The sequence below is a fragment of the Pipistrellus hanaki genome, assembly GCF_964339955.1.
Source record: "Pipistrellus hanaki genome assembly, chromosome: 9".
Classification (NCBI taxonomy): Eukaryota; Metazoa; Chordata; class Mammalia; order Chiroptera; family Vespertilionidae; genus Pipistrellus; species Pipistrellus hanaki.
In genome coordinates this window covers 43,735,184-43,759,790 of record NC_140511.1, presented here as the reverse complement: position 1 = coordinate 43,759,790, position 24,607 = coordinate 43,735,184, and the positions used below count along the sequence as shown (strand labels likewise).

Sequence of the window (24,607 nt, the reverse complement as noted above, 5' to 3'; positions counted from 1 at the left end):
CAACCAATTTAGCAACCCAGCCAAAGCTATATTGAACTGAATTTTGACAAAATTGCTCAGCCAATTCACTGGTGGAAAGGACCGTCTGTTTGACAATGTGCTGGGATAATTTATTACCCACATACAAAAAGATGAACTATGACAAAATCAACTCAAAATGGATCAGAGACCCAAATGTAACAGCTAAAACAATAAACATTTTAGAAGAAAACAGAAGAACATTTTCTAGACCCCTGTTAGGCAAAGCTTTCTTAGATTGAAGCCAGATGCTAAATTCCTTAGAATACATCTCTTCCTAGGCACCCATCTGTTATTTCTTTTTTGGACCAAAAGCAGAAACCACTTCAGAGAGGACCGATACATTAGACATCATGAAGAAAATAAAAAGCCAACTAACAGACTGGTGGAAATATTTGCAAACACAAGTCTGATAAAAGGATTTGTACCCATACTATGCAAAGAATGCTTACAACTCAATAATAAGAAAACAAACAATCCAGGCAAATAATGGGCAAAAGAAATGAATAAACATTTCATCAAAGAAAGTTCATGAGTGGCTAATAAACACACCAAAAGATGCCCAACATCATTAATCATTAGGGAAATGCAAATTAAACCACAATAACATGCCACTTCATACCCACTGGAGAGACTGTGATAAATAAGATTGCCAAAACGAAATGTTGACAAGGATGTGGAGAAGTTGGAACCTTCGTACATTGCTGATGGGAATGGAAACGGTACTGCCCCTTGGAAAACAGTGGCAGTTCCTCAAAAGTTGAATGTAAAACTGTCTCACGACCCACAAGTCCGCTCCTAAATATTTACTTGAGAGAAATAAAAATATACATGACACAAAGACTTGCATGTGAATGTTCATAGCAGTATATTCATAAAAGCCCCAAACTGTAAATAACTTACATGTCCATCAACTGGTGAACAGATAAACAAAATTTATTGTATCTATATAATGAATACTATTCAGCAACAAAAGTTAGAGAACTACTGACACAGGCCATATCATAGATGAACTTCAAAACATTATGCTATGTAGAAGTCTATTTGTATGAAAAGCCAGAAAAGGCACAATTTTTAATTCCTGGGGCTAGATTTGTGAACAGGGCTTAACTATAAATGTGTTCAGAAACTGTTGTTCTAAAATTCAATTTCAGTGAGGTTGCACCACTTGGCAAAATCATTGTAAACTTTGAGTAAATTTTATGATATGTAAAATGAATATGTGAAATGAATGAATGCCTATAGGATACACTTTCTTGCAATGGTAGCATATAGAAAATCTTTTTTAAAAAATATATCTTTTATTGATTTTTTTACAGAGAGGAAGAGAGATGGATAGATAATTAGAAACATCGATGAGAGGGAAACATCGATCAGCTGCTTCCTACACACCCCCAACTGGGAATGTGCCCACAACCAAGGTACATGACCTTAACTGGAATCGAACCTGGGACCCCAAAGTTGGCAGGCCAACGCTCTATCCACTGAGCCAAACCAGTTTCAGCCATATAGGGAATCTTATATGATTCTGAATTTCTATTGGGTGTGCCTAGGAGGAGATGTATTCTAAGGAATTTAGCATCTGGCTCCATAAAAGTCTACCATCTGAGATTATTTTTATTTCATTATAAACTTTGAGACATTGGTGGGAACAAAACAAAGATCAAGGAGGGAGTCTGTTCTTGGTATAGATGGAGACAATACTAGTATAAATGTTTAGGAGAGTAGCCAATTGGCCAAGGATTTTTAAAAAATATATATTTAAATATATTTTATTGATTTTTTACAGAGAGGAAGGGAGAGAGACAGAGACCTAGAAACATTGATGAGAGAGATACATCGACCAGCTGCCTCCTGCACACACCCCACCAGGGATGTGCCCGTAACCAAGGTAGATGCCCTTGACCGGAATCAAACCCGGGACCCTTCAGTCCGCAGGCAGATGCTCTATCCACTGAGCCAAACCGGTTTCGGCTATTTTTATTTTTATTGATTTCAGAGAGAGGGAGAGAGACAGATAGAAACATCAATGGTTGAGAGAGAATCATTGATTGGCTGCCTCTTGCACATCCCCCACTGGGGATCGAGCCTGCAACCCCTGGCATATGCCCCTTGACCGGAATCGAACCTGGGATCATTTGGTCTGCAGGTTGACACTCTATCCACTGATCCAAACCAGCTACAGCCAAGGATTTTTTTTTTTTTTTTTTTTTTTTTTAGAGAGTGTTTATTTTAGTTGGCACAAGTATGGTCTGCTAAATTGAGCGTTATAGATCAGAGCCAGGGGAAAGAAAAAGGGCTACATCATATAAACAATTAAAACAACAACAACATGAGACACATTAGCAAAAATACCAACACAATAACCTTACTGATTTCAGAGAGAAAGGGAGAGGGAGAGAAAGATAGAAACATCAATGATGACAGAGAATCACTGATCGGCTGCCTCCTGCACGCCCCCTCCTGGGGATCAAGCCCCAATCCAGGCATATGCCCTTGACCAGAATCAAACCCAGGACTCTTCAGTCTGCAGGCCGATGCTCAATCCATTGAGCCAAACCAGGTAGGACAACTTCACTTATTCTTTAAAAATTATTTCTTCTTGCTGAAACCGTCTTGGCTCAGTGGATAGAGCGTCAGCCTGGGGACTGAAAAGTCCCAGGTTCAATTCCGGACAAGGGCATGTAACTTGGTTGCGGGTATATCCCCAGTAGGAGGTGTGCAGGAGGCAGCTGATCGATGTTTCTCTCTCATTGATGTTTCTGACTCTCTGTCCCTCTCTCTTCCCCTCTGTAAAAAATCAATAAAATATTTTTAAAAATTATTTCTTCTTGCGCAGCTGGAGTGGCTCAGTTGCTTGAAAGGTTGCTGGTTTGGTTCCCAGTCAGGGCATACACCTGGGTGGGGGTTTGGTCCCAGGTCGGGCACATACAGAAGGCAACCAATTGTAGTTTCTCTCTCACATCAATGTTTCTCTTTCTTTCTCCCTTTCTTTTCCTCTCTTTCTAAAATCAATAAAAATACATTTTTTTAAACTTTAGAAAAAATTATTTCTTCTTACCTGTTTGTGGGTTAGCATTTCCCTCCAAGAAATCTTCTGCTTTGTGGCTGCAATTTTTCTGGACAAGAATCAGGACTCTGATAGGTTGAATTATCCAAGTGTCAGTTTATTGTGTGGTGTCAAATCCATGAGTCTATTTCCCCGTCAGTCAACTATGACAGGATCTGTAGGGAAACAAAAGGAGAGAACAAAAACCACTTGTTAAAAGGACCAAATGGCCGAAGCCGGTTTGGCTCAGTGGTAGAGCGTCCCTCTGCGGACTGAAGGGTCCCAGGTTCGATTCCGGTCAAGGGCATATACCTGGGTTGCGGGCACATCCCCAGTAGGGGGTGTGCAAGAGACAGCTGGTTGATGTTTCTCTCTCATCGACGTTTCTAGCTCTCTATCTCTCTCCCTTCCTCTCTGTAAAAAATCAATAAAATATATTAAATAAATAAATAAATAAATAAAAGGACCAAATGATCTGATCAATGCGTTCATTTCCAATAGCAGAACGAAAGAGAGACGAACAGAGCATGAATCTCCTGGTGAGGAGGTTTGTGAGGTCTCAGTTGATGGCTGCTTTCAAGGAACATCTATATAATCTATATAATAAAAGCCTAAGTGGTCATTACGACAGAAGGACCAGAATGACCTGTTGCTATTATGCACACTGACCACCAGGGGGCAGATGCTCAATACAGGAGCTGACCTCTGGAGGTCAGTGGGCTCCCACAGTGGGAGTGCCGCTCAGCCAGAAGCCAGGCTTACTAGCAGCACAGTGGTGGTGGCGGGAGCCTCTTCTGCCTCCATGGCAGCATTAAAGAGCAAGAAGCTGAGAAGTAAAGAGCAGTGAGCAGGTGGGTGGGTGATAAGGAGGGAGAGCTCCTGGACTGTGAGAGGGATGTCCGACTGCTGGCGGGGAATGGGCCTAAGCCAGCAAGCAGATATCCCTCATGGGGTCCTGGATTGTGAGAGGGCACAGACTGTGCTGAGGGTACACCCCCTGACCGCCAGTGCACAAATATTGTGCACCGGGCCTCTAGTATTATTAGAACCTGGGGAAGGAAAGTTAGTTTTCTCAATGATTTTACCCAACTTTTATTCTTTTTCTTCTCAACTTATTTTTGATAATTCCATTTGTGTCCTCTATTTGCCAGAGCTCCGTGGGTGATTAGGACACTGAATGTATTTAGAAATCTTGAGGACCTTACAGTCTATTTTGTAAGATGTATAACCAAATTCCTATCAATAATGAAGGGTGATATTTTAAAGTCTATTTTTTATTTAATATATTGGGTGGCATTGGTTAATAAAATTATATAAGTTTCAGATATACATATATCTACAATACATCTTCTGTATGTTGTATTATGTGTTTGAATTAAAAGATGACTTTAAATAAAGCAATCAAATCACCTTGGAAATAAAATTGTTTACAGTCAGCATGCAAGCCCCTGCCTGTGAACAGGAGTATGATTTTACCCATTTGAAAAGGTCCATGCCTAGCTGCCATGGCTCAGTGGCAGAGGGTCGACCTATGAACCAGGTGGTCAATGGTTTAATTCCAGTCAGGGCACATGCCTGGGTTTTCGGCTCAATCCCTAGTGTGAGATATGCAGGAGGCAGCTGATTAATTATTCTATTTCATCATGGTTGTTTCTCTCTCTCCCTCTCCCTTCCTCTCTGAAATCAATAAAAAATATGTTTGTGTTTTGTGTCTTTTTTTTAAATATATATTTTATTGATTTTTTTTTTTTTACAGAGAGGGATAGAAAGTTAGAAACATCGATGAGAAAGAATCATCGATCAGCTGCCTCTTGCACACACCCACAACCGAGGTACATGCCCTTGACCGGAATCGAACCTGGGACCTTTCAGTCCACAGACTGATGCTCTGTCCACTGAACCAAACCAGTTTCGGCTTTTGTGTATGTGTGTGTGTTTTTTGTTGTTGTTGTTGTTGTTTTTTTTAAAGCAAGCCCTAGCTGGTTTGGATCGGTGGATAGAGCATCGGCTTGCAGACCAAAGGATCTCAGGTTCGATTCTGGTTAAGGGTATGTACCTCTCTCCTCCTCTCCACCACCCCTGGTGCAGGAGGCAACCAAATCAATGTAAACACATCGATATTTTGCTCTTTCCCTTTCTCCTCCTTTCTCTCTAAGAATCAATGGAAAAATATCCTTAGGTGATAATTTAAAAAATAAAATAAAGGGACCACAATAACTGACCATTCAGTCAGAACCCTTTACCTTGTATATAATAAAACTCATCTTAAAGGATGAGCTCATCCCTTTGCTGTCATCTTCCTCCACATGTGGACACTGAACAGGACAGCTCTTATAATACTAAGAAGTTGATTTTAAAACGTGGAGCATACCAATTACATTTAATTATTTTTAGCATCCCTCCTTGCATACTTCTTTATTAGAGAGCAAGTTTTTGGTGTATTCTAGCAGCTGTCTGAGAAATGCCAGGGTGATTTTGGTGTAAAATACACCTTGATAGTTTTATTGTCCTGAATGTAGGGCCTGATTTAGAGAAGAGAACTGAAGGAAGTGTTGGCAGGAAACAGCCTGAGTCTTGGCTGTCTCATTAATAAGAGAACTCAACTTATAACATTGTCGTTAAGAATTTTAACTTCTCTAGAAGTGAGGAAACATACTGTCTTGTCTCATGACCTAAGAGCACGACATGAGTGAGCCAGCACAAAAGAAAATAAAAATGAACGTGTTTCCTGCGAAGTAAAAGTTCACAGTCAGGTTGGGTAAGGACCTTTACACTGCTGCAGGGGAAAGCACAGGAAACAAAAATAACTTATTTCTTCATGTTAAGTGCAGAATGTATTCTCAAAGACTCTTAGTAAGAGTGGCCAACATTATTTAAAGCTTAATGCCTCTTAAAATAAAAGTAACCTGAAGATGCACTTCTTTTTTTTTTTTTTTTTTTTTTTTTTTTTCACGTCAGACGGGTCATGTGCCAAAGGCGTAACAAGATTAGTGGGCGGCACATCTCACACAGCCGCGTGAACACCCAATCATCACGCTTATGAACTCCGAAAGGATCTGAAGATGCACTTCTGGAATGGCAGAGGAAAGGCATCTGAGAATCCACTCCTCCATGAAAGCAAGAACATTGGCAAGATGTCAAACTCAGCTTTTCCAGAACTCTGGAAATTAACCCAAACTTTCAAAATCTAAGGAGCACTTATTTAAGAAAAATGGTTGAATCTCAGTAGAAAGTAGCACTCTTGGCATTTTGACTTATGCCTTTTTTTTATTGATTTCATTTTATTTTAATGCAAACCTTTTATTAACATATGCTCAGCTCAACTGTCACTTCATTACACAACATTTAGGGGTAAATGCATGATGTGCAAGTAGTGAATATTCCCATTACACTGTAATGGTTTTTAAAAGTGTTCCTCAGAAGATTTTTTCCCCTCCATGTTTTAATGTATAGACTGAAACTTAAAGACGACATTAGTAAAATACTAACATGTGTTTTTCATTGTGGCTAAAAGAAATTCAGTGCAGCAAACAACTATGCAGTTACTGGGAAGCTTGTGAAGAAGCAAAGATGAAACCATGATTTCAGAGAGAAAGGGAGAGGGAGAGAGAGCTAGAAACATCAATGATGGGAGAGAATCATTGATTGGCTGCCTCCTGCACACCCCTACTGGGGATGGAACCCACAGTCCAGGCATGTGCTCATGAATTGAACCTGGGACCCTTCAGTCAGCAGGCCAACGCTCTATCCACTGAGCCAAACAGGCTAGGGCTTGACTTGCTTTTTTCCCATCCTCCTCTCCCAAACACGATGGTAGCATTTAAAACCAGCTATCACACAATTGCAATAGCTGTGAAAAACAGCAGCTTAGCCCAACTGACTAGGGCAATAAAAATATTTTTTTTAAAGTTGGAGGGAGGGAGGGAGAGAGAGAGAGAGAGAGAGAGAGAGAGAGAGAGAGAGAGAGAGAGAGAAGAGAACAGAGAGCCCATAAACAAACAAACTCACTCTAATATGGTCAATTGATATTTGACAAAGGAGGCAACAACACACAATAGGATAAAGACAGTCTATGCAGGAAACCGATCATGGTCTCACTAATAGAAAGATATAAAAGGCTGGTCAATCTTGAAGCTCTGAAAGGTCAGAGCCAACCACTCCCTATCTAATTGAGACAATGGTAACTGAGGCAACTTCCCCATCTTGTAATCATGTAAATCCTTACTGATATGATAATCCACTTATTACCTGCCTAAGGGCTATGGGTGTATCCCAAACCTGCTTAAGGGTAATGTGTGTATCCCATAGTCTCAATAAAAGGGATAGCAAGGGCAGAGCCTAGTGGCAGTCCTCCCCCTAGAGGTGGGCTCCACGTGGCCCCCCATATGGCCAAATTAAATTTCTTCTAGTCTCTAATTTGTGTGTGGCCCTGCTGAAACCGGTTTGGCTCAATGGATAGAGTGTCGGCCTGCAGACTGAAAGGTCGTGGGTTCGATTCAAGTCAAGGGCATGTACCTTGGTTGTGGGTACATCCCCAGTGGGGGGTGTGCAAGAAGCAGCTGATCAATGATTCTCTCATCGATGTTTCTAACTCTCTCTCTCTCTTCCTCTCTGTAAAAATCAATAAAATGTTTTGTTTTTTTTAAATTTGTGTTCGGCCCTTCTCCAGAAATGGAACCCGAACTGGAACCCTGAACCATGCGGGACATGAAAGGGGTTCCCATAAGTCTATTCGAAAATGGTGCTGAAGCAGCCAGGCTGGGAGCAGCCAGGCCCAGAGCGGCTGGGCCCGGAGCAACCGGGCCCAGAGCAGCCGGGTCGGGTGCGGCCAGGCCCGGAGCAGCCAGGTCGGGAGCGGCAGTGGCCAGACCTGGAGCAGCTGGCTATGGAACGGACCAGAGCAACAGATGCCAGGCCTGGAGCATCCAGGCCCGGAACAGCTCGCTCCTTGCCTGCCTCCGCCCCAAGGCTGCCTCTCAGACATGGCTGGAAACTTTTGGGGGAACTTGAGGGTCTGCTGAATCAAATGAGGAAGGCTTAGATCTGGATGTGTTGATCTGTGAGTGCCTTGAGTGGGGCCTGGATGAAGTTGATCTATTTGGAAATGTCTTTTGTGTGAAGTGTATTCTTGGGCATGTGGAGGTATTATTGATTTGAGAAAATGCTAAGTAACTGATTTACTATCTGAAAAATTTAAAGTTCTAAAAGTTTAAGGTCTCTTGCCAAAAAGAGGTTTTAAAGCTAACACCTTAATTTTAATAGAGAAAGGGAATGACAAGCCCTTCCCACCCAGAACAGGTAATCCAATTCCAACCAGCAGCTATGTTTAAACAATGTGTCCATTTACACTTGTATGGCTACACCTTTTGATAGCCTAAGGGCAAGTTTACATGTAAACAAGTTTGCTCTCAATTCCCAGGGCAGAAAAAAAAACAAGGTTTAAAATTATTAGATTTTAAAATTTATTCTTAGAAGTGTAAAAGTTTATTAATTAAAAAACAAAACAAAAAACAACAAAAAAAGGAGATTGAAAAACCTGATGAACAATAATAGCGGTTCATTGTAGTAGAGTCGGCGATATGGGAGTGGACTGACTGTTCTGGGGGGGGGAGGGGGAATGGGAGGGAGGAAGAGACTGAACATAAACTGTGCACCTATGGATGAGGACAATGGGGGGGTGGGGAAGGGGCGAAGGGTGGGGTGGGAACCTGGTGGAAGGGGGAAGAAATGAGGAACCTTTGTAATAATATGAACAATAAAGATTGATTTTTTTAAAAAAATGGTGCTGGGAAAATTGGATAGTTACAAGCAGAAAAATAAAACTAGGCCACTTTCTTACACCATAAGTAAGAATAAACTCAAAATGGATTAAAGACTTAAACGTGGGGAGTGAGGGAGATAAGGAGGGTACAGGGGATAAATGGTGATGGAAGGAGACTTGACTTGGGGTAGTGAACATACAATCAGTGTGCAGATGATGTGTTTTAGAATTGTGCATCTGAAACCTGTATAATTTTGTTATCCAGTATCACACCAATAAATTAATAAAAAGGAAAAAAGTACTTAAACGTAAGACTCAAAACATAAAACTTCTAGAATAAAACATAGGCAATAAAATCTCTGACATTTCTCTTAGCAATATTTTTCCCTGATATATCAAGGGAAACAAGAGAAAAAATAAACAAATGGGACTACGTGAAGCTAACAGTGTTTGTACAGCAAAGGAAATCATAAGCAAAGTGAAAAGACAACTTACTGAATGGAAGAAGATATTCACCAACGACAGATTTGAAAATGAAAAATTTATAAAGAACTCATACAACTTAACATAAAAAAAACACACTCCTAAATAATCCAATTAAAAAATGGGTAGATGTTTGGTCAGTGTGGCTTAGTGGTTGAGCATCAACCTATGAACTAGGAATTCACAGTTCAATTCCTGGTCTGGGCACATGCCCAGCTTTGGGGCTGCCAGTAGGGGGTGTGCAGGAGGCAGCTGATCAAGGATTCTCTCTCATCATTGATGTTTCTATCTCTCCTCCCTTCCTTTCTGAAATCAATAAAAATAATTTATATATGTACATTACTAGGGGCCTGGTGCTTGAAATTCATGCACTGGGGAGAGGTCCCTCAGCCCAGTCTGCACCCTCTCACATACTGGAAACCCTCAGGGGATGTCCTACTGGTCCCAATGGGGAGCGGACCTAGCAGCAGTCTGGCCTCCCTTTGCAGGAGGCAACCGGGCTGATCAGAGGAAGGTGCCAGCCCCATCACCCCTCTGCTGCAGCCACTGCCAGTCACCACAGCTGCCAAGGTATTTTCATCAACATGGACTCCAGTCCCTTCACCATGAAAAAATGTCAACTTTCTTGAAGCATTTTCAAAATGTGTCTTTCATAGGATATGACATTTCTTTTTTTATTTTTCTTTTTATCCTCACCTGAAGATATGTTTCCATTGATTTTTTTCCCCTTCCCTCTGGTCGCAGGCTCAGGCCCTTCCCCTCCGATCACAGGCTGGGCCCCTTCCCAAGCCTATGGGTGGCTGGGAGTGACTTGGGTGCCAAGGAGGTTCCCGGGACCCAGGTATGTATGCAAATTAATGGCAATCTTTGTTGGATTAATTTGCATACTCACTCTGATTGGTTATGGGCATAGAGGAGGTATGGTCAATTTACATGTTTCTCTATTATTAGGTAAGATCTCTCTCTCTCTCTCTCTCTCTCTCTCTCTCTCTCTCTCTGTCTGTCTCAAACAGTGTGGAGGGTCCTCAAAAAATAAAAAATAAAACTGCCTTTGACCCAGCAATTCCACTTAGGTATATATCCAAAGAAACCAAAAACAGTACATTGAAATAATAGATGCTCTGCCATGTTAACTGCAGTGTTATTTCTAACTAGAGGCCCAGTGCATGAATTCGTGCACTTGAGGGGGGAGGCCCTCAGCCTGAATTTCAAGAGGGCGCAGGCCAGGTTGAGGGACCCCACCAGTGCACAATCGAGGCTGGGGAGACATATGGGAGGTTGGCCAGCCAGGGGGGACCGTGCGAGGGCTCCAGGGTGTGTCCAGCCTGTCTTGCTCAGTCCCAATAGGCCAGACCGCAGCAACAAGCTAACCTACTTGTTGGAGTGTCTGCCATCTGGTAATCAGTGCATGTCATAACAAGCAGTTGAGTGGCCTTAGCATAGCATTAGCATATTATGCTTTGATTGGTTGGATGGATGACGGGACGACTGGACACTTAGCATATTAGGCATTTTTATTTATTTATTTATTAAAATATATTTTATTGATTTTTTTACAGAGAGGAGGAGAGAAGGACAGGGAGTTAGAAACATCGATGAGATGGAATCATTGATCAGTCGCCTCTTGCACACCCCCCACTGGGGATGCACCCGCAACCAGGTACATACCCTTGACTGGAATCGAACCTGGGACCCTCAGTCCACAGGCTGATGCTTTATCCACTGAGCCAAACCAGTTTTGGCTAGGCATTTATTATATAGGATAGCCAAGATATGGGACTAATGCAAGTACCTGTCAATACAAGAATTGGTAAAAGAAAAAGAAAAAAAAAGAAAAAAAAAGAAAAAAAAAATTGTGGTACATATATACAATGGAATATTACTTGGTTACAAAAAAGAATGTAATCTTACCATTTGCAACAAAATGGTGGACCTAGAGAGTACTATGTAGAGTAAAATAAATCAGTCAGAGAAATACAAATACCATATGATTTCACTTTTATGTGGAATCTAAAGAACAAAATAAATGAATAAAAAAAAATTGAAACTCACTTCTAGGCAAAGGGAACAGACTGATGGTTGCCAGAGGTGAGTGGGGTTGGGGTTTGGGTAAAAAGATGAAGGGATTCAGTAGTACAAATTGGTAGCCATAAAATAATCATGCATATAGAAAATACAACATGCCCTAACTGGTTTGGCTCAGTGGATAGAGCGTCGGCTTGCGGACTCAAGGATCCCAGGTTTGATTCTGGTCAAGGGCATGTACCTTGGTTGCGGGCACATCCCCAATAGGGAGTGTGCAAGAGGCAGCTGGTTGATGTTTCTCTCTCATTGATGTTTCTAACTCTCTATCCCTGGGGTGACAGGCAGTCATGGACAGACAGGGGCTGTCACTTTTTCCAGGTGCCGCCCATGCCCCTCAGTGCCTGTCGGGCAGGCTCCTCTAGCATGGGAGACTTCATGTTGTCCTCTGGTCAGTCCAAGGGTCTCTGCATTTGTTTTCTGAGGAGTCAGGTGGCGATCTGGGGCATGAGAGAGCTGAGGGGCCAGGGGGTGGAGGAAGGAAAGGCTTTCAGGAAATAGGGAAGGAAGAAGTCTGAGGGAGCAAATCTGTTTGAAAGCCGTCCTCTCACAACCTTGGAACTGTCACTAAACCTGGCTGGTGTGGCTCATTTGGTTGGGCATCATCTCATGCACCAAGAGGGGCTGAATGGTTCACATGCCCGGGTTGTGGGATCCATCCCCACTAGGGATTGTCCAGGAGGCAGCCTATTGATGTTTCTTTTTCTCCCTCTCCCTTCCTCTTTCTAACAATCAATAAAATCCTAAAAACAACAATAACACATCCACTCCTTCCATTTCTGTATCATTAAACCAAACCCAGTCCTGTTTGTGTTACATCCCCTGGTCCTCAGGCTGATGTGGAGAATTCAGCAGAGCTGGGCCTCTGCCTTCCTCAGCTGCCATGGGAACCCAGGTGATCCAGGGTCTAATGGCAGGGCACTTGCTGAACACAGCATAAGGGTTCTGTGGGTCCCTGGCTCTTTTCAGGAAGTAGGGACCTAAACCATTTAACTACTTTTTTAAAGGTAAAATCCAGAGAGAACGTGTGGTTTCAAATATTCTTCTCCAACTTGGGTACTGTCCCTCTACTAACCCCAGATCCCCTTCTGAACCCTCCAAGAATGAGGCGAGGGAGCCCCCTTTGCCAGCCTCATCTATCTCAGTCTCAGGCAGCCCCAGGACCCAGCACTGAAGGAACAGGCTCTGGCCCCAGCCTTCACTGTGGAGATGGGGAGACTGAGGAGGGGGTGAAGGGAGCACCCGGCAGGGGCTCTCTCCCCTCAGGCCTCGCTCTCCCTCACCACAGCTTCCTCTGCAGGGACAGAAAGTCATGGCCTGGAAACGGATGCCTCCTCTGCTGCTTCTGGCCTGGCTGTCAGCCTCCATGTGCAGCGCCAGAGACAGGACAGACCTGCTCAACGTCTGCATGGACGCCAAACACCACAAGACAAAGCCAGGCCCTGAGGACAAGCTGCATGGCCAGGTGTGGCTGCAGTGTGGCTGCGGTTGGGGAGGGCACTGGTTCTGACAGGGAAGAGGACCTTAGGGTGGTGCGGGAAGAGGGGAGGGGCCAGACAGCCCAGGTTCTGATCATTGCTGAGAAGGTAAAGGTCGGGGAGCGGTTTAGCTGATTCTGGGCGGCCTCCTCAGAACAGGATACCATGTCAGCAATCACATGCAATGATCACTTACTGAGGACCTACCTACCAGGTGTCATGTGCTTTCTGTCCATGACCTCATTTTTCCGGTGGTCCTCTGAGGGAGGCAGATGACATTTTCCCCATGACACAAGTGAGGAAACTGAGGCCCAGAGGAGCCTGTGGACACACACAGGATCTGGACATGACTAGCTCTCGTGGTGGGGTAGGACTGGGGCGGACACCTCCAGGGGTTTGGGGGAGGGTGGTTTTCCTACTTTGACTATGTGCCAGTCGCACGGAGTGCCAGGGGCAAAGGAGAAGCCTCTTATGACTGCGACGCGAGGCAGAGGTGCAGTACTCTCACACAGTCTATCAAAAATTATGGCACTTGGTTGTAACCCTTTCAGTTTTCATACTTCCTTTTTAGGAAAAATATTGTTTAGACTCTCTATTCTATCCTGGAGTGAAGTTCAAAGCTACTAGAATCTATTTGCACATTTAATTTAAAATTATCAACATAATTACCTGTAATGCAAAGAAGAAGCAAGAAGAAAGCAACTTATATATATATATATAAAACAACAACTATATTTCAATATGTCATTTCTCTGATATGGCTACATTAGAAGTCCTTGTGAAACAGCACATGTTTATTCATAAAATCACAGCTGCAAATGAAGATTTGTGCTGGTGTATTCTATTGGTAACTTAAAGGCTATGAGATACTCTAAGACGTGTTGCCATTGATGGCTATTTTCTATTTGTATATGTTTTTATTGATTTTAGAGAAAAAGGAAAGGAGAGAGAGAGAGAAACATTGATTGACTGCTTCCTGCACATCCCCTACTGGGTTGAGCCCACAATGACCCAGATTTGTGCCCTGACTGGGAATCCAATTGGTGATCTTTTGGTGCATGGGAAAATGCTCAACACCTGAGCCACACCAACTGAGGCCACTTTCTAAAATGGTGATTAACTCCAATAATGTAAACCATATAGGACAGCCTTCTGTTTCATGCTTTTGTTGTCCTGGAAAATTGGGTCTATATTAAAAACATGCTAAACTATTGTGTCCATTTCTATAATGAAGTCCAGTTTTGTTTTGTTTTTTAATATATTTTATTTTATTTTTTTTAGAGAGAGGGATAGAGAGACAGCTGGTGAATTGGTGAATCAGCTGTCTCTTGCACACCCTTTATTGGGGATGTGCCGGTAACCAAGGTACACGCCCTTGACCGGAATTGAGCCCGGGACCCTTCAGTCTGTGGGCCGACGCTCTATCCACTGAGCCAAACTGGTTTCGGCCATTTGCCTTTTTTTTTTTTCTTAGCAAATGTTTCTGTGGGCCCATTATGTCTGGTACTGGCCTAACCACAGGCGGGGGGGAAACAAATCTTATTTCTTGCCAAGAATATGGTTATTCAAAAGTATATTTTAGCTGAAACCGGTTTCGCTCAGTGGTGGGGCGTCGGTCTGCGGACTGAAAGGTCCCAAGTTCGATTCCGGTCAAGGGCATGTACGTTGGTTGCAGGCACATCCCCGGTGGGGGGTGTGCAAGAGGCAGCTGGTTGATGTTTCTCTCTCATCGACGTTTCTAGCTCTCTATCTCTCTCCCTTCCTCTCTGTAAAAAATCAATAAAATATATTTAAAAAATCAATAAAATATATATATTTTTAAAAAGTATATTTTATTCCTGTGAACTGAAGGGTCCCGGGTTCGATTCTCTTCAAGAGCACGTATCTCAGTTGCAGGCTCCATCCTGAGTCCGGGCACATGTGGAAGGCGACCAATCCATGTGTCTCTCACATCAATGTTTCTCACTTTCTGTCTCTCTCACTCCCTTCCACTCTCTCTAAAAATCGATAGAAAATATATCCTCAGGTAAACATTAATAAAAAATAAAAATATATACTGTATATCTTTTATTGCATCACTCACTGTCTTTCCTTCTTTACTAAAATTGTCACCTCACAACGAGGCTTTTCAAACCACCTTATTTTAAATTCCAACTATCACCCATTGTCCACATACTCATTCCCTGCTGTAAACGTCCCTATATAATTGATCATATCCTTCCATATCATATTTTTTCCCTTTTAGTGTCTTACTGTCTGTCTTCCCTGACCAGAATGTAAGATCCATGAACACATATTTCTGTCTGTTTTCTTGTCTGCTATACTCAGTCTACAACAATGGCTGGCATAGAGTAGCTACTCAGTAATACTTTTTTTTTTTTTTTAATATATTTTATTGATTTTTTTTAAAAAATGTATTTTATTGATTTTTTTACAGAGAGGAAGGGAGAGATATAGAGAGCTAGAAACGTTGATGAGAGAGAAACATCAACCAGCTGCCTCTTGCACACCCCTACTGGGGATGTGCCCGCAACTCAGGTACATGCCCTTCACCGGAATCGAACCTGGGACTTTTCAGTCCGCAGACTGACGCTCTATCCACTGAGCCAAACCGGTTTCGGCTATTTTATTGATTTTTTACAGAGAGGAAGAGAGAGGGATAGAGAATTAGAAACATCAATGAGAGAGAATCATTGATCAGCTGTCTCCTGCACACCCCCTACTGGGGATGTGCCCGCAACCAAGGTACATGCCCTTGACTGGAATCGAACCCAGGACCCTTCAGTCTGTAGGCCGACGCTCTATCCACTGAGCCAAACTGGTTTTGGCTCAGTAATACTTTTTTTATGAATAAATTTAAGAACTTTTTATAAAGTATTAAGGCCTGTATAAATGATAGTTTTTTGTCCTCCCAAGACTGGGTTTTTCCCAGGCTCCCACAACCCCCTAATCACACTGTTGCAATTGAGTGTCCCTCAAGATGGGAGTTCCTGAAGGCCAAGGGCAGAGAGGTCCTCACAGTGAGCGTTTCTAGAACAATCTACCTGGGGCTGGAGAGCAAGGACCAAATGGGGAGAGGCTGGAGGTGGCAGGGGGTGCTGAGTGCTGTGTCCTCCCCGCCCAGTGCACTCCCTGGAGGAAGAATGCCTGCTGCTCTGCCAGCACCAGCCAGGAGCTGCACAAGGACAACTCCCTCCTGTACAACTTCAACTGGGACCACTGTGGCAAGATGGAGCCCGCCTGCAAGCGCCACTTCATCCAGGACACCTGTCTCTATGAGTGCTCCCCCAACCTGGGGCCCTGGATCCAGGAGGTACTGGGTCTCCCTCACCACCCCCCACCCCACCCCACTCCACCCCAGTCAAAGCTGTGGCTGCCAACAGGCCTGGCTGAGGAACCTTCTCATTTTACCTCTGCTCAGGTGAACCAGAGCTGGCGCAGAGAGCGTTTCCTGAACGTGCCCCTGTGCAAACAGGACTGCGAGAGCTGGTGGAAAGCCTGCCGCACCTCCTACACCTGCAAGAGTGACTGGCACAAGGGCTGGGACTGGACCTCAGGTGAGGGCTGGGTGGGCGGGTGGGTGAGTGGGGAGGTGGAGGTGGGGTTTGGGCCAAGGGGGTTTGAGGATTTGGCACTGCCTGAATCTCTCTCAGGTAAGTAGGGCTGGTTGTGTCTGTCCTCTCCCCCTGCAGGATCTAACAAGTGTCCAGCTGGGGCCGTCTGTCGCACATTCGAGTCCTACTTCCCCACTCCTGCAGCCCTGTGTGAGGGCCTCTGGAGTCACTCCTACCAGGTCAGCCAGTACAGCCGAGGGAGTGGCCGCTGCATCCAGATGTGGTTTGAGCCGGCCCAGGGCAACCCCAATGAAGAGGTGGCGAGGTTCTATGCCTTGGCCATGACTTCTAGGGCCATGCTCCACGGGATTGGGCCTCTCCTGCTCAGCCTGGCTCTGATGCTGCAACTCTGGCTCCTTGACTGAACAGCTTCCACTACTGATACCTGGACCTTTTCCTTGCCTGTACCCAACCTGGGTGACCTGGGCTCATTCCAGCTGAGCTCTCTCAATTAGCAGACCTCACAATGCCCTGGTCTTTACACTGTGACAGACTATTCAAATAGAGAGATCCACATGTGTCTTGTGTCTTGTAAATAATTGGGGAAGAGTGGGTTGCTGAGGGTGGGTTGAGCTGGTCGTGGGGTAGATGGGATGGCAGTTGAACATGCCTCATTGATTTATCATTCCCGTTGAGAGAACCAAAGAAGGACTGGGACTAGCTTGAAATTCACCAGCAAGTAGGGAGTATAAATTGATCCCTTACTGTGGGGCTAAGTTCATCATTCTTGCATCACAAGGGAACAAGGGGGATTGGTGGAGGGAAGGTGGGCAGAAATTGATGGATGACCTTATCAGGCTTCTGGTGCAAAACAAGTTTCTTTCCCCTTCCTTCTCTTACCAGATGCGGTCTGGGATGGGAATTATTGGTGGAGGGATCTCAATGGTGAACACCTGCATTATTTCCTTTTTAAAAGAAATGACAAATAGTTCAGCCAGTGCTGCTCAATGGTTGAGCGTCAACCTATGAGCCAGGAGATCATGGTTAAATTTCCCATGGTCAGGGGTCAGGGCACATGCTCTGGTTGCAGATTGGATCCCCAGTAGGGGTGTGCAGGAGGCAGCCGATCCATGATTCTATCTCTCTCTCTCTCCCTCTCTGAAATAAATAGTAATATATTTTTAAAAATGACAAATAATGTTACAATGAATAATCTTCTACACAGTAGCATATTACACTTGAATTCCAGAAGAGAAATTGCTGGAGTGCATGGGTTTCTAATTTTCTAATATGGATTTCAACTTTACAGGGGTTGTATCAATGTGGCCTCCACCAGCAAAATATGAGTGTCCATTTCCTCATAGCCTTGTCAACACAGTATGGCATCAAACTTTTTATTTTCTGCTAAATTGATAGGTGTAGTTGTCATATCCACGTGGCTTACCATGAGAACAGGGTTTCTGAAATATTTCCATATTAATCTGTTCAGAATTAGTTAATACTTTTTAATTGCTATACAATATTCCATTCTATGAATATGTTACCTTTAATTGTTTCACCTACTGATGGATATTTCAGCAAGGGAGGTTCTTCCATGACACTGACAATTTTGCAAAGCACAGGCCAGTTATTTATTTACTAGAGGCCTGGTGCATGAAATTTGTGAACTGGGCCGGGGAGGGGAGGCGCGTGTCCCTCAGCCTGGCCTGTGCCCTCTCACAGTCTGGGATCCCCGTAATTTATCACCCCAAAGAGGTAGGCCCTGCCCACCTAACCAGGGCTCTGTGATGGATCGCCCCCTCAGAGGCCCCACCCACTCTCTGCAGCCTGCCAGTTGGTGGCCTGGCCTCCCTCTTTGGAGCAATCTTGGAACCTCCTGATTGATTGATCGCCCTGCTGGCCTGTGGCCTGGGTCTCCCTCTGCAGGGCGGTCATGGGTCAATGGCCGGGCCCCTGACCAATTGCGTTGCACACGCCTTGGCTGGCCTGGTACCAGTGGGTGTCATAGCATGGTTGTCTGGAAGGTCATCTGGAAGGATGTCTGGAAGGTTGTTTGGCTGTCTGGTCTGATTAGCATATTACACTTTTATTATTATAGATTTTATTTTATTTTTTATTGACTTCTAAGAGGAAGGGAGAGGGAAAGGGAGAGAGATAGAAACATCAATGATGAGAAAGAATCATTGATCCGCTTGCCTCCTACACACCCCTCACTGGGGATTGAGCCCACAACCCAGGCATATACCCTTGACCAGAATTGAATCCGGCACCCTCCAGTCCACAGGTTGATGCTCTATCCACTGAGCCAAACTGGCTAGGGCTGGGCCAGTTATTTTGTAGAATATCCCTCGTTTTGAATTTATCTGTTTCCTCATCTCTAGATTGAAGCTGTGCATTTTTTTTTAAAATACATTTTATTGATTTTGTACAGAGAGGAAGGGAGAGAGATAGAGAGCTAGAAACATCGATGAGAGAGAGTCATCGATCAGCTGCCTCTTGCACACCCCCTACTGGGGATATGCCGGCAACCAAGGTACATGCCCTTGACCGGAATCGAACCCGGGACCTTTCGGTCCCCAAGCCGACGCTCTATCCATTGAGCCAAACCAGTCTCGGCTGAAGCTGTGCATTTTTGAAACAAATATCCCAAAAGCAATACTCTGTCCTTCTTGGTGCATCATAATAGGCACATGGTGTCAGGTCTGCCCATCTGATGATGTTAACTGATCTTTTGGTTGATATTGGGTCTTCCAGGTTTCTTTACTACTCACCCTCCCCCTTATAATTAATATGTATGTTGTAGGGAGATACTTTGAGAACTGCAGATATCCTACTCATTAGTAAACTTTCAGCCATCAGTTTTACTTTTGATGGACATTTTAAAAAAAAGTAAAAACAAACACCTAAAAGGTCTTATTACATGACAGCTCCTCGCCAACCCTTTAATGCTTTCTGATGGTAGCTGCTGTGAAATCTAAACTTCTTTAGTGGCATAGAAGGCCTTGGCCATCCCTTTACTTAGATTGCATGTCAAATTATTTCCCCTTCTACCTCCATATATGAGCTCCATTCACACTTTTCATTTGGGGCCTTAACTTCAGCAATACCCTCCTTGTGTTCCTAGAATGCTCTTTTATCCTCTGCAGCCAGTTAGATTTCAACATATAATTTCCCCCTAAAATGACTTCTGAATACCTTTAAGTCCTCTACCCAGGCATGAGGGCTGACCCCTAAACCAGGGCACTGAGCCCTCAGGGCTTCAGAAGTGACCAGCAAATGGATGGTGAGTCACCTTCTTATCGCAACCCGTTAGTCCCCTTGTACAGATATATATATACCTGCTGGGTTCAGTGTCTGGCTTTTCCCTAACAAAACATACATCTGAAAGCAGGGGCCACATCTGTGTCATTTGTGACAGACTGCCTGAGCCTGGGTCAGTGCCTGCAGAGAGGAGGTACTCAGGAAGTTAAGGAATCGGTGCACTCACACTGTCAGTCAACAGAGGCTTTCTGAGCACCCAGTCTGCTTGTCTCCATCAGCAGGGAGGAAACTGAGCACCTTGCACAGGCTGGTGGGGGCAGGTGGACCTGAGGACCAATAACTCTTATTAAAATAAATAAATATAAATATTATTGATTTCAGAGAGGAAGGGAGAGGGAAAGAGAGAGAGAAACGAGAGAGAATCCTTCATCAGCTGGGTCCTGCACGCCCCACACGGGGGATCGAGCCCACAACCTGGGCATGTGCCCTGACCAGAAATCGAACTGTGACCTCCTGGTTGATGTTCAACCACAGAGCCACAGCGGCCGGGCATTAGGGAACAAGTTGCTAAGGCTTTTGAGGGAAGGCCATGGCAACCGGGCATTAGGGAACAAGTTGCTAAGGCTTTTCTAGAGGGAAGGCCAGAGTGTGGCGTAGTTCTGTGGAAGCCCAGAGAGGTTAGGGGAAGGCTTCCGGGGGAGTGATGTTTGCCAAGCAGAAGACGGTGGGAGGAACAGCACTCTGTGAAGAGGGTTCAGCAAGTGCAAAGGCCCAAAGGTGATAGAGGCCCAAGCAGAATGTCTAGGTGGCTCAGAAGGAAGTTAAGCGGGCCCGGGGACGAAGCGGGCCTGGAGAAGAAGCACTGGATCTGCATCCCTAGGCTGATGCCCCAAGTCCCGCAAAGAGCTCCCCTTTCTTTGTGAAGGAAGCCGGGTTTGCAACCACACTCCGATCTGAATCCTAGCCCCTCCTTGCTGCCTGGGAATGCACAGCCATTGCGTAGGCCATGGAAGCCCCCAGCTGTGCAGGTCAAGCCTCTTCCTGTTATCTTTGTGTGACTAATCTTGCTGGTGTTAAGCTTCCAGTTTAGGTGGGCATTCTTGGGATTGGCCCCAAGGTGACTGCTTGACCCCGTCCCTCCCTGGGGCCCTAGCACCCAGACCCCACGTTCAGAGCAGAGTGTGGAAGGAAGTGATGTCACAGAGTGATCTGATTATAGTAAATTTCTAACTGGAGGGGGTCAGGTCGTGCCCAGGCCTATAATATTTTGGTAAAAGGTTTATCTTTGCCTTAAGCAAGCTCTGTCTGTAGTTCTGGTCTAACTGGGATAATACACCTTTGAAATAAGTTGTAACCACCCACTTAACTTACCTGTCCTGAAATCCTGTTTTAATTGTCCTGTAATCCTGTCCCACCTGGCTTTCTCCCACCTTCACATAAGGTCCTTACTTCCCTCCTTAATTTCAAATGCATAACAGAAACTGCAACCTGCCATTCCCCAGAGGGTTTGAGAGCTTGCTTCCCAGCAATTGTCTGTTTTGGCTCAAATAAACTCATGCAAATTCTCCACAGGTTTGGATGTTTCTTACCTTAAACAAGGGCCTGAGGCTCAACAAGGGCAGGATCAGAGCTCCACTTCCAACTCACCATCCATTCGCTGGTCACTTCCGAAGCGGAAGCCCTCAGGGCCCAGGGCCAGGCTCAGGGACCGAACCTCCTGCCTGGGTGGAGGAGCTTAAAGCCCATAATGACCAGCTCCAGGGGCAGGGATGGAGGATAAGGAGCTGGAGCAAGTCCCACCTTGAGGTCTTTTCACTGGTCCTGCTCTAATCAAGAGAAGGCTGAGCTGGGCTTTCGAAGTCAGGAGGGAGCCTGAGGGTTCCTCTGCCTGCTGAGATCTTCAGGAGCTAAACCTTCCCAGGCTGCCTTCTCAGAATTCAGATAAGGCTCGAAGGGGGGGGGGGGGGGGGGAATCAGCTTGGCTGATTTTCCTCTAGCAATCTGATAACCATAGCTAGCCAAGATCTTTGTCCTGAGGTCACATCTCCTGATGAAGAAGAATGAGACCTCGGACCAGAAGATTTAAGCAAAAATGTGGAAAATGTATTGCAAGCAGATTCAGACTTCCCGCACAGGAAGGGGGCCCAATAATGGGTTGCCCATGAAGCTTTATGGTCTCTAGAGGTATATTTTTGCTCCAAGCCTGCTCTGAATCTACCCATTGTTCTTCCCCAGCAAGGACCTGAACTTTCCCTGTTCCTAAGTGCCAGTTCACCTTATTGTTGCAACCCCTCCCTAGTTCCACATACCTCCCACTCCCAGTTTAAAAACATTTTGTTATTCCTGCATGGTTGGTTTCTATGAATAGGCTGGCTCAAACTGTCATGTTTGCCCCTGCCTAAGTTCCACCTGCCTGCCTGCGGGTCAAGCTAAGTCCTTTTTTTTTTTTTTTTTTTTTAATATATTTTATTGATTTTTCACAGAGAGGAAGGGAGAGAGGTAGTTAGAAACATTGATGAGAGAAAGACATTGACCAGATGCCTCCTGGACACCCCCTCCTAGGGATGTGCCCGCAACCAAGGTACATGTCCCTGACCGGAATGGAAACCGGGACCCTTCAGTCCGCAGGCCGATGCTCTATCCACTGAGCCAAACCGGTCTCGGCAAGCTAAGTCCGTTTAAATCCATCTGACTCCTCTGATTCTCCGGCCCCCTCCTGCTTCAGGCGCCTAGACCTGTGGCCTTCCAGAAAGTATTAGGATCCCATCTTTCCTAAACTTCTGCTTCCATCCACAGGCTGATGGCTCCCACATCTGCATCCAAGCTGGACTCTTCCCTTGGGCTTTTGCCTCTGCAACGACCTTCCCCTGGGTGGCTGCAGGCACTTTGACAAAACCAAGCTCAGTATTTGCTTCTGTCCAAATCTGTTCTTCCCTCTTCTCTTCCCCCCACCAGTGATGTCACCACAGCCTAAGGGAGTGAAAAAAGGAAGGCTTCTCTCCTTGACTGGGAATAGTGGAGTCTAAATTAGACCAGACTCTGATGCTGTAGAAAGGATACCTGTGTAACCCTGGCCAGGAAGCTCAGTTGGTCAGAGCATTGTCCCAATACTCCAAGGTTGCTGTTTGATCCCAAGTCAGGGTACTTACAAGAAGCAACCAATGAGCCAAAACCGGTTTGGCTCAGTGGATAGAGCGTCGGCATGCAGACTCAAGGGACCCAGGTTTGATTACGGTCAAGGGCATGTACCTTGGTTGCGGGCACATCCCTAGGAGGGGGTGTCCAAGAGGCAACTGGTCAATGTCTCTCTCTCATCAATGTTTCTACCGTGTTTCCCCGAAAATAAGACATCCTCCGAAAATAAGACCTAGCGCATGGAAAGATAAGACATCCTCTGAAAATAAGACCTAGCGCAACTTTGGGAGAAAAAATTAATATAAGACACTGTCTTATTTTCGGGGAAACAGGGTAACTATCTCTCTCCCTTCCTTTCTGTAAAAAAAAAAAAAAAAATCAATAAAATATATTTTTAAAAAAAATCTTTAAGGGGCACCTGTGTAGGTGGGTGAGTGAGAAGGACAGAGCAGGGCAGCTGGAATTTTGGAACAACTGAGGCTCTGGTTATCAAGTGAAAATGAAAGGGCAGAGCAAGGCTGTAAGCAGAACTTCCCTTTTTTGTTGAAGAGCCAGCCCTAGGTGCACTTAGTGGTTATCTCGATGCTGGCCTTGAAAACAAAGCAGTTCTATTCAATTGAAAAATGCACCTGGCATCTCTAGTCATATAGCCGAGTTTATCTTCAAACAGGCTATAAAGCAGGCTAGAGAGCAAACGTTTTTAAACAGCAGTTTTTTTACAAAATAGTTCCAGTTGCCTAAACCACCCGTAAATCAGCCAATAGGAATGCAGAAGGCCAAATAAGCTAACCGCATCCAGCCACCTGTGTAACTGGGCCCTGGCCCTGGACCCAACCCTATAAAGAAGCTGTACTGCCGAAACCAGTTTGGCTCAGTGGTAGAGCATCGGTCTGCGTACTGAAAGGTCCCAGGTTCGATTCCGGTCAAGGGCATGTACATTGGTTGCGGGCACATCCCCAGTGGGGGATGTGCAGGAGGCAGCTGGTCAATGTTTCTCTCATCGATGTTTCTAGCTCTCTATCTTTCTCCCTTCCTTTCTGTAAAAAATCAATAAAATATATTTAAAAAAAATAAAAATAAGTTAAAAAAAATAAAGAAGCTGTACCCTTAGAACTCGGGGCTCTCTGCATCCTGCCGCTTACGTGGGTAGGGGTGGAGAGACCGGGCTCAAGCTTGAATAAAGGACTCTTTGTTCTTGCATTGGACTCAGCTCCCTAGTGTTCTTTGGGGATCTTGAAATCTGGGCATACCATGAACACCTGGAGGGGAAGGATGCATGGGGTTGATGAGGTTGGAGGAGTTGGTGGCTACGTTGGGAACGTGGGAGCTCCTTGCTCTCTACAGCGGACTGGGAGGCCAGAAGCCTGCACTCCCGCCCTGGCCCCGCAACTGGTTCTATCTGGGAACCCTTTTTCTGCCAAGGCCCATTTGGATATTTATAACATCATTTACTGACCATACAAAATTATCAACTTAAAAATTAGCCTGCTTAAAAATAAATTAGTCTGCTATATTTGGTCAAACGTTTAACTCACTCCTTATGCCTTGGTAAGAGCCAGACCGAATGATTTCTTGGGTCTTATATGGCACATGGGCTGAATGATTCCCCACCTTGTTAAAGGATCCCAACAACTCTGTTGCAAGGTTTATCAAATCTGACTTTTTGGAAGAAAATGGGGTAAGTGGGGTTTGGGGAATGGCCTTAGGCCCACATTACTACTACTACTACTACTACTAGAGGCCTGGTGCACAAATTTGTGCGTGGGTGGGGTCCAACTAGCCCACC

General features: G+C 44.9%; 2 protein-coding genes across 5 annotated transcripts in view; one reads left to right on the top strand and one right to left on the bottom strand.

The window, feature by feature from the left end:
* ANAPC15 (anaphase promoting complex subunit 15) overlaps positions 1-24,607 on the bottom strand; it is an 89,533-nt gene that overhangs the window by 25,808 nt on the left and 39,118 nt on the right. Inside the window, exons 1-2 of one of the 4 annotated variants that reach the window (XM_084894371.1) lie at positions 21,487-21,633; positions 3,080-3,243 (exon numbers count right to left, since the gene is read on the bottom strand). The gene's annotated coding sequence lies outside the window, so the exon portion shown is untranslated. Of the gene's footprint in view, positions 1-3,079; positions 3,244-21,275; positions 21,634-24,607 lie in introns of those variants that run through there. The other 3 variants (XM_084894372.1, XM_084894370.1, XM_084894369.1) reach the window with 3 other exon arrangements.
* On the top strand, positions 12,605-16,850 carry LOC311627789 (folate receptor beta-like; the record flags this gene model as incomplete). The annotated part of the gene is made up of 4 exons (XM_084894349.1): positions 12,605-12,858; positions 15,996-16,184; positions 16,293-16,428; positions 16,564-16,850. The coding sequence occupies exons 1-4, from the start codon at positions 12,706-12,708 to the stop codon at positions 16,848-16,850; spliced, it is 765 nt and encodes a 254-aa protein (XP_084750475.1). The 5' UTR covers positions 12,605-12,705.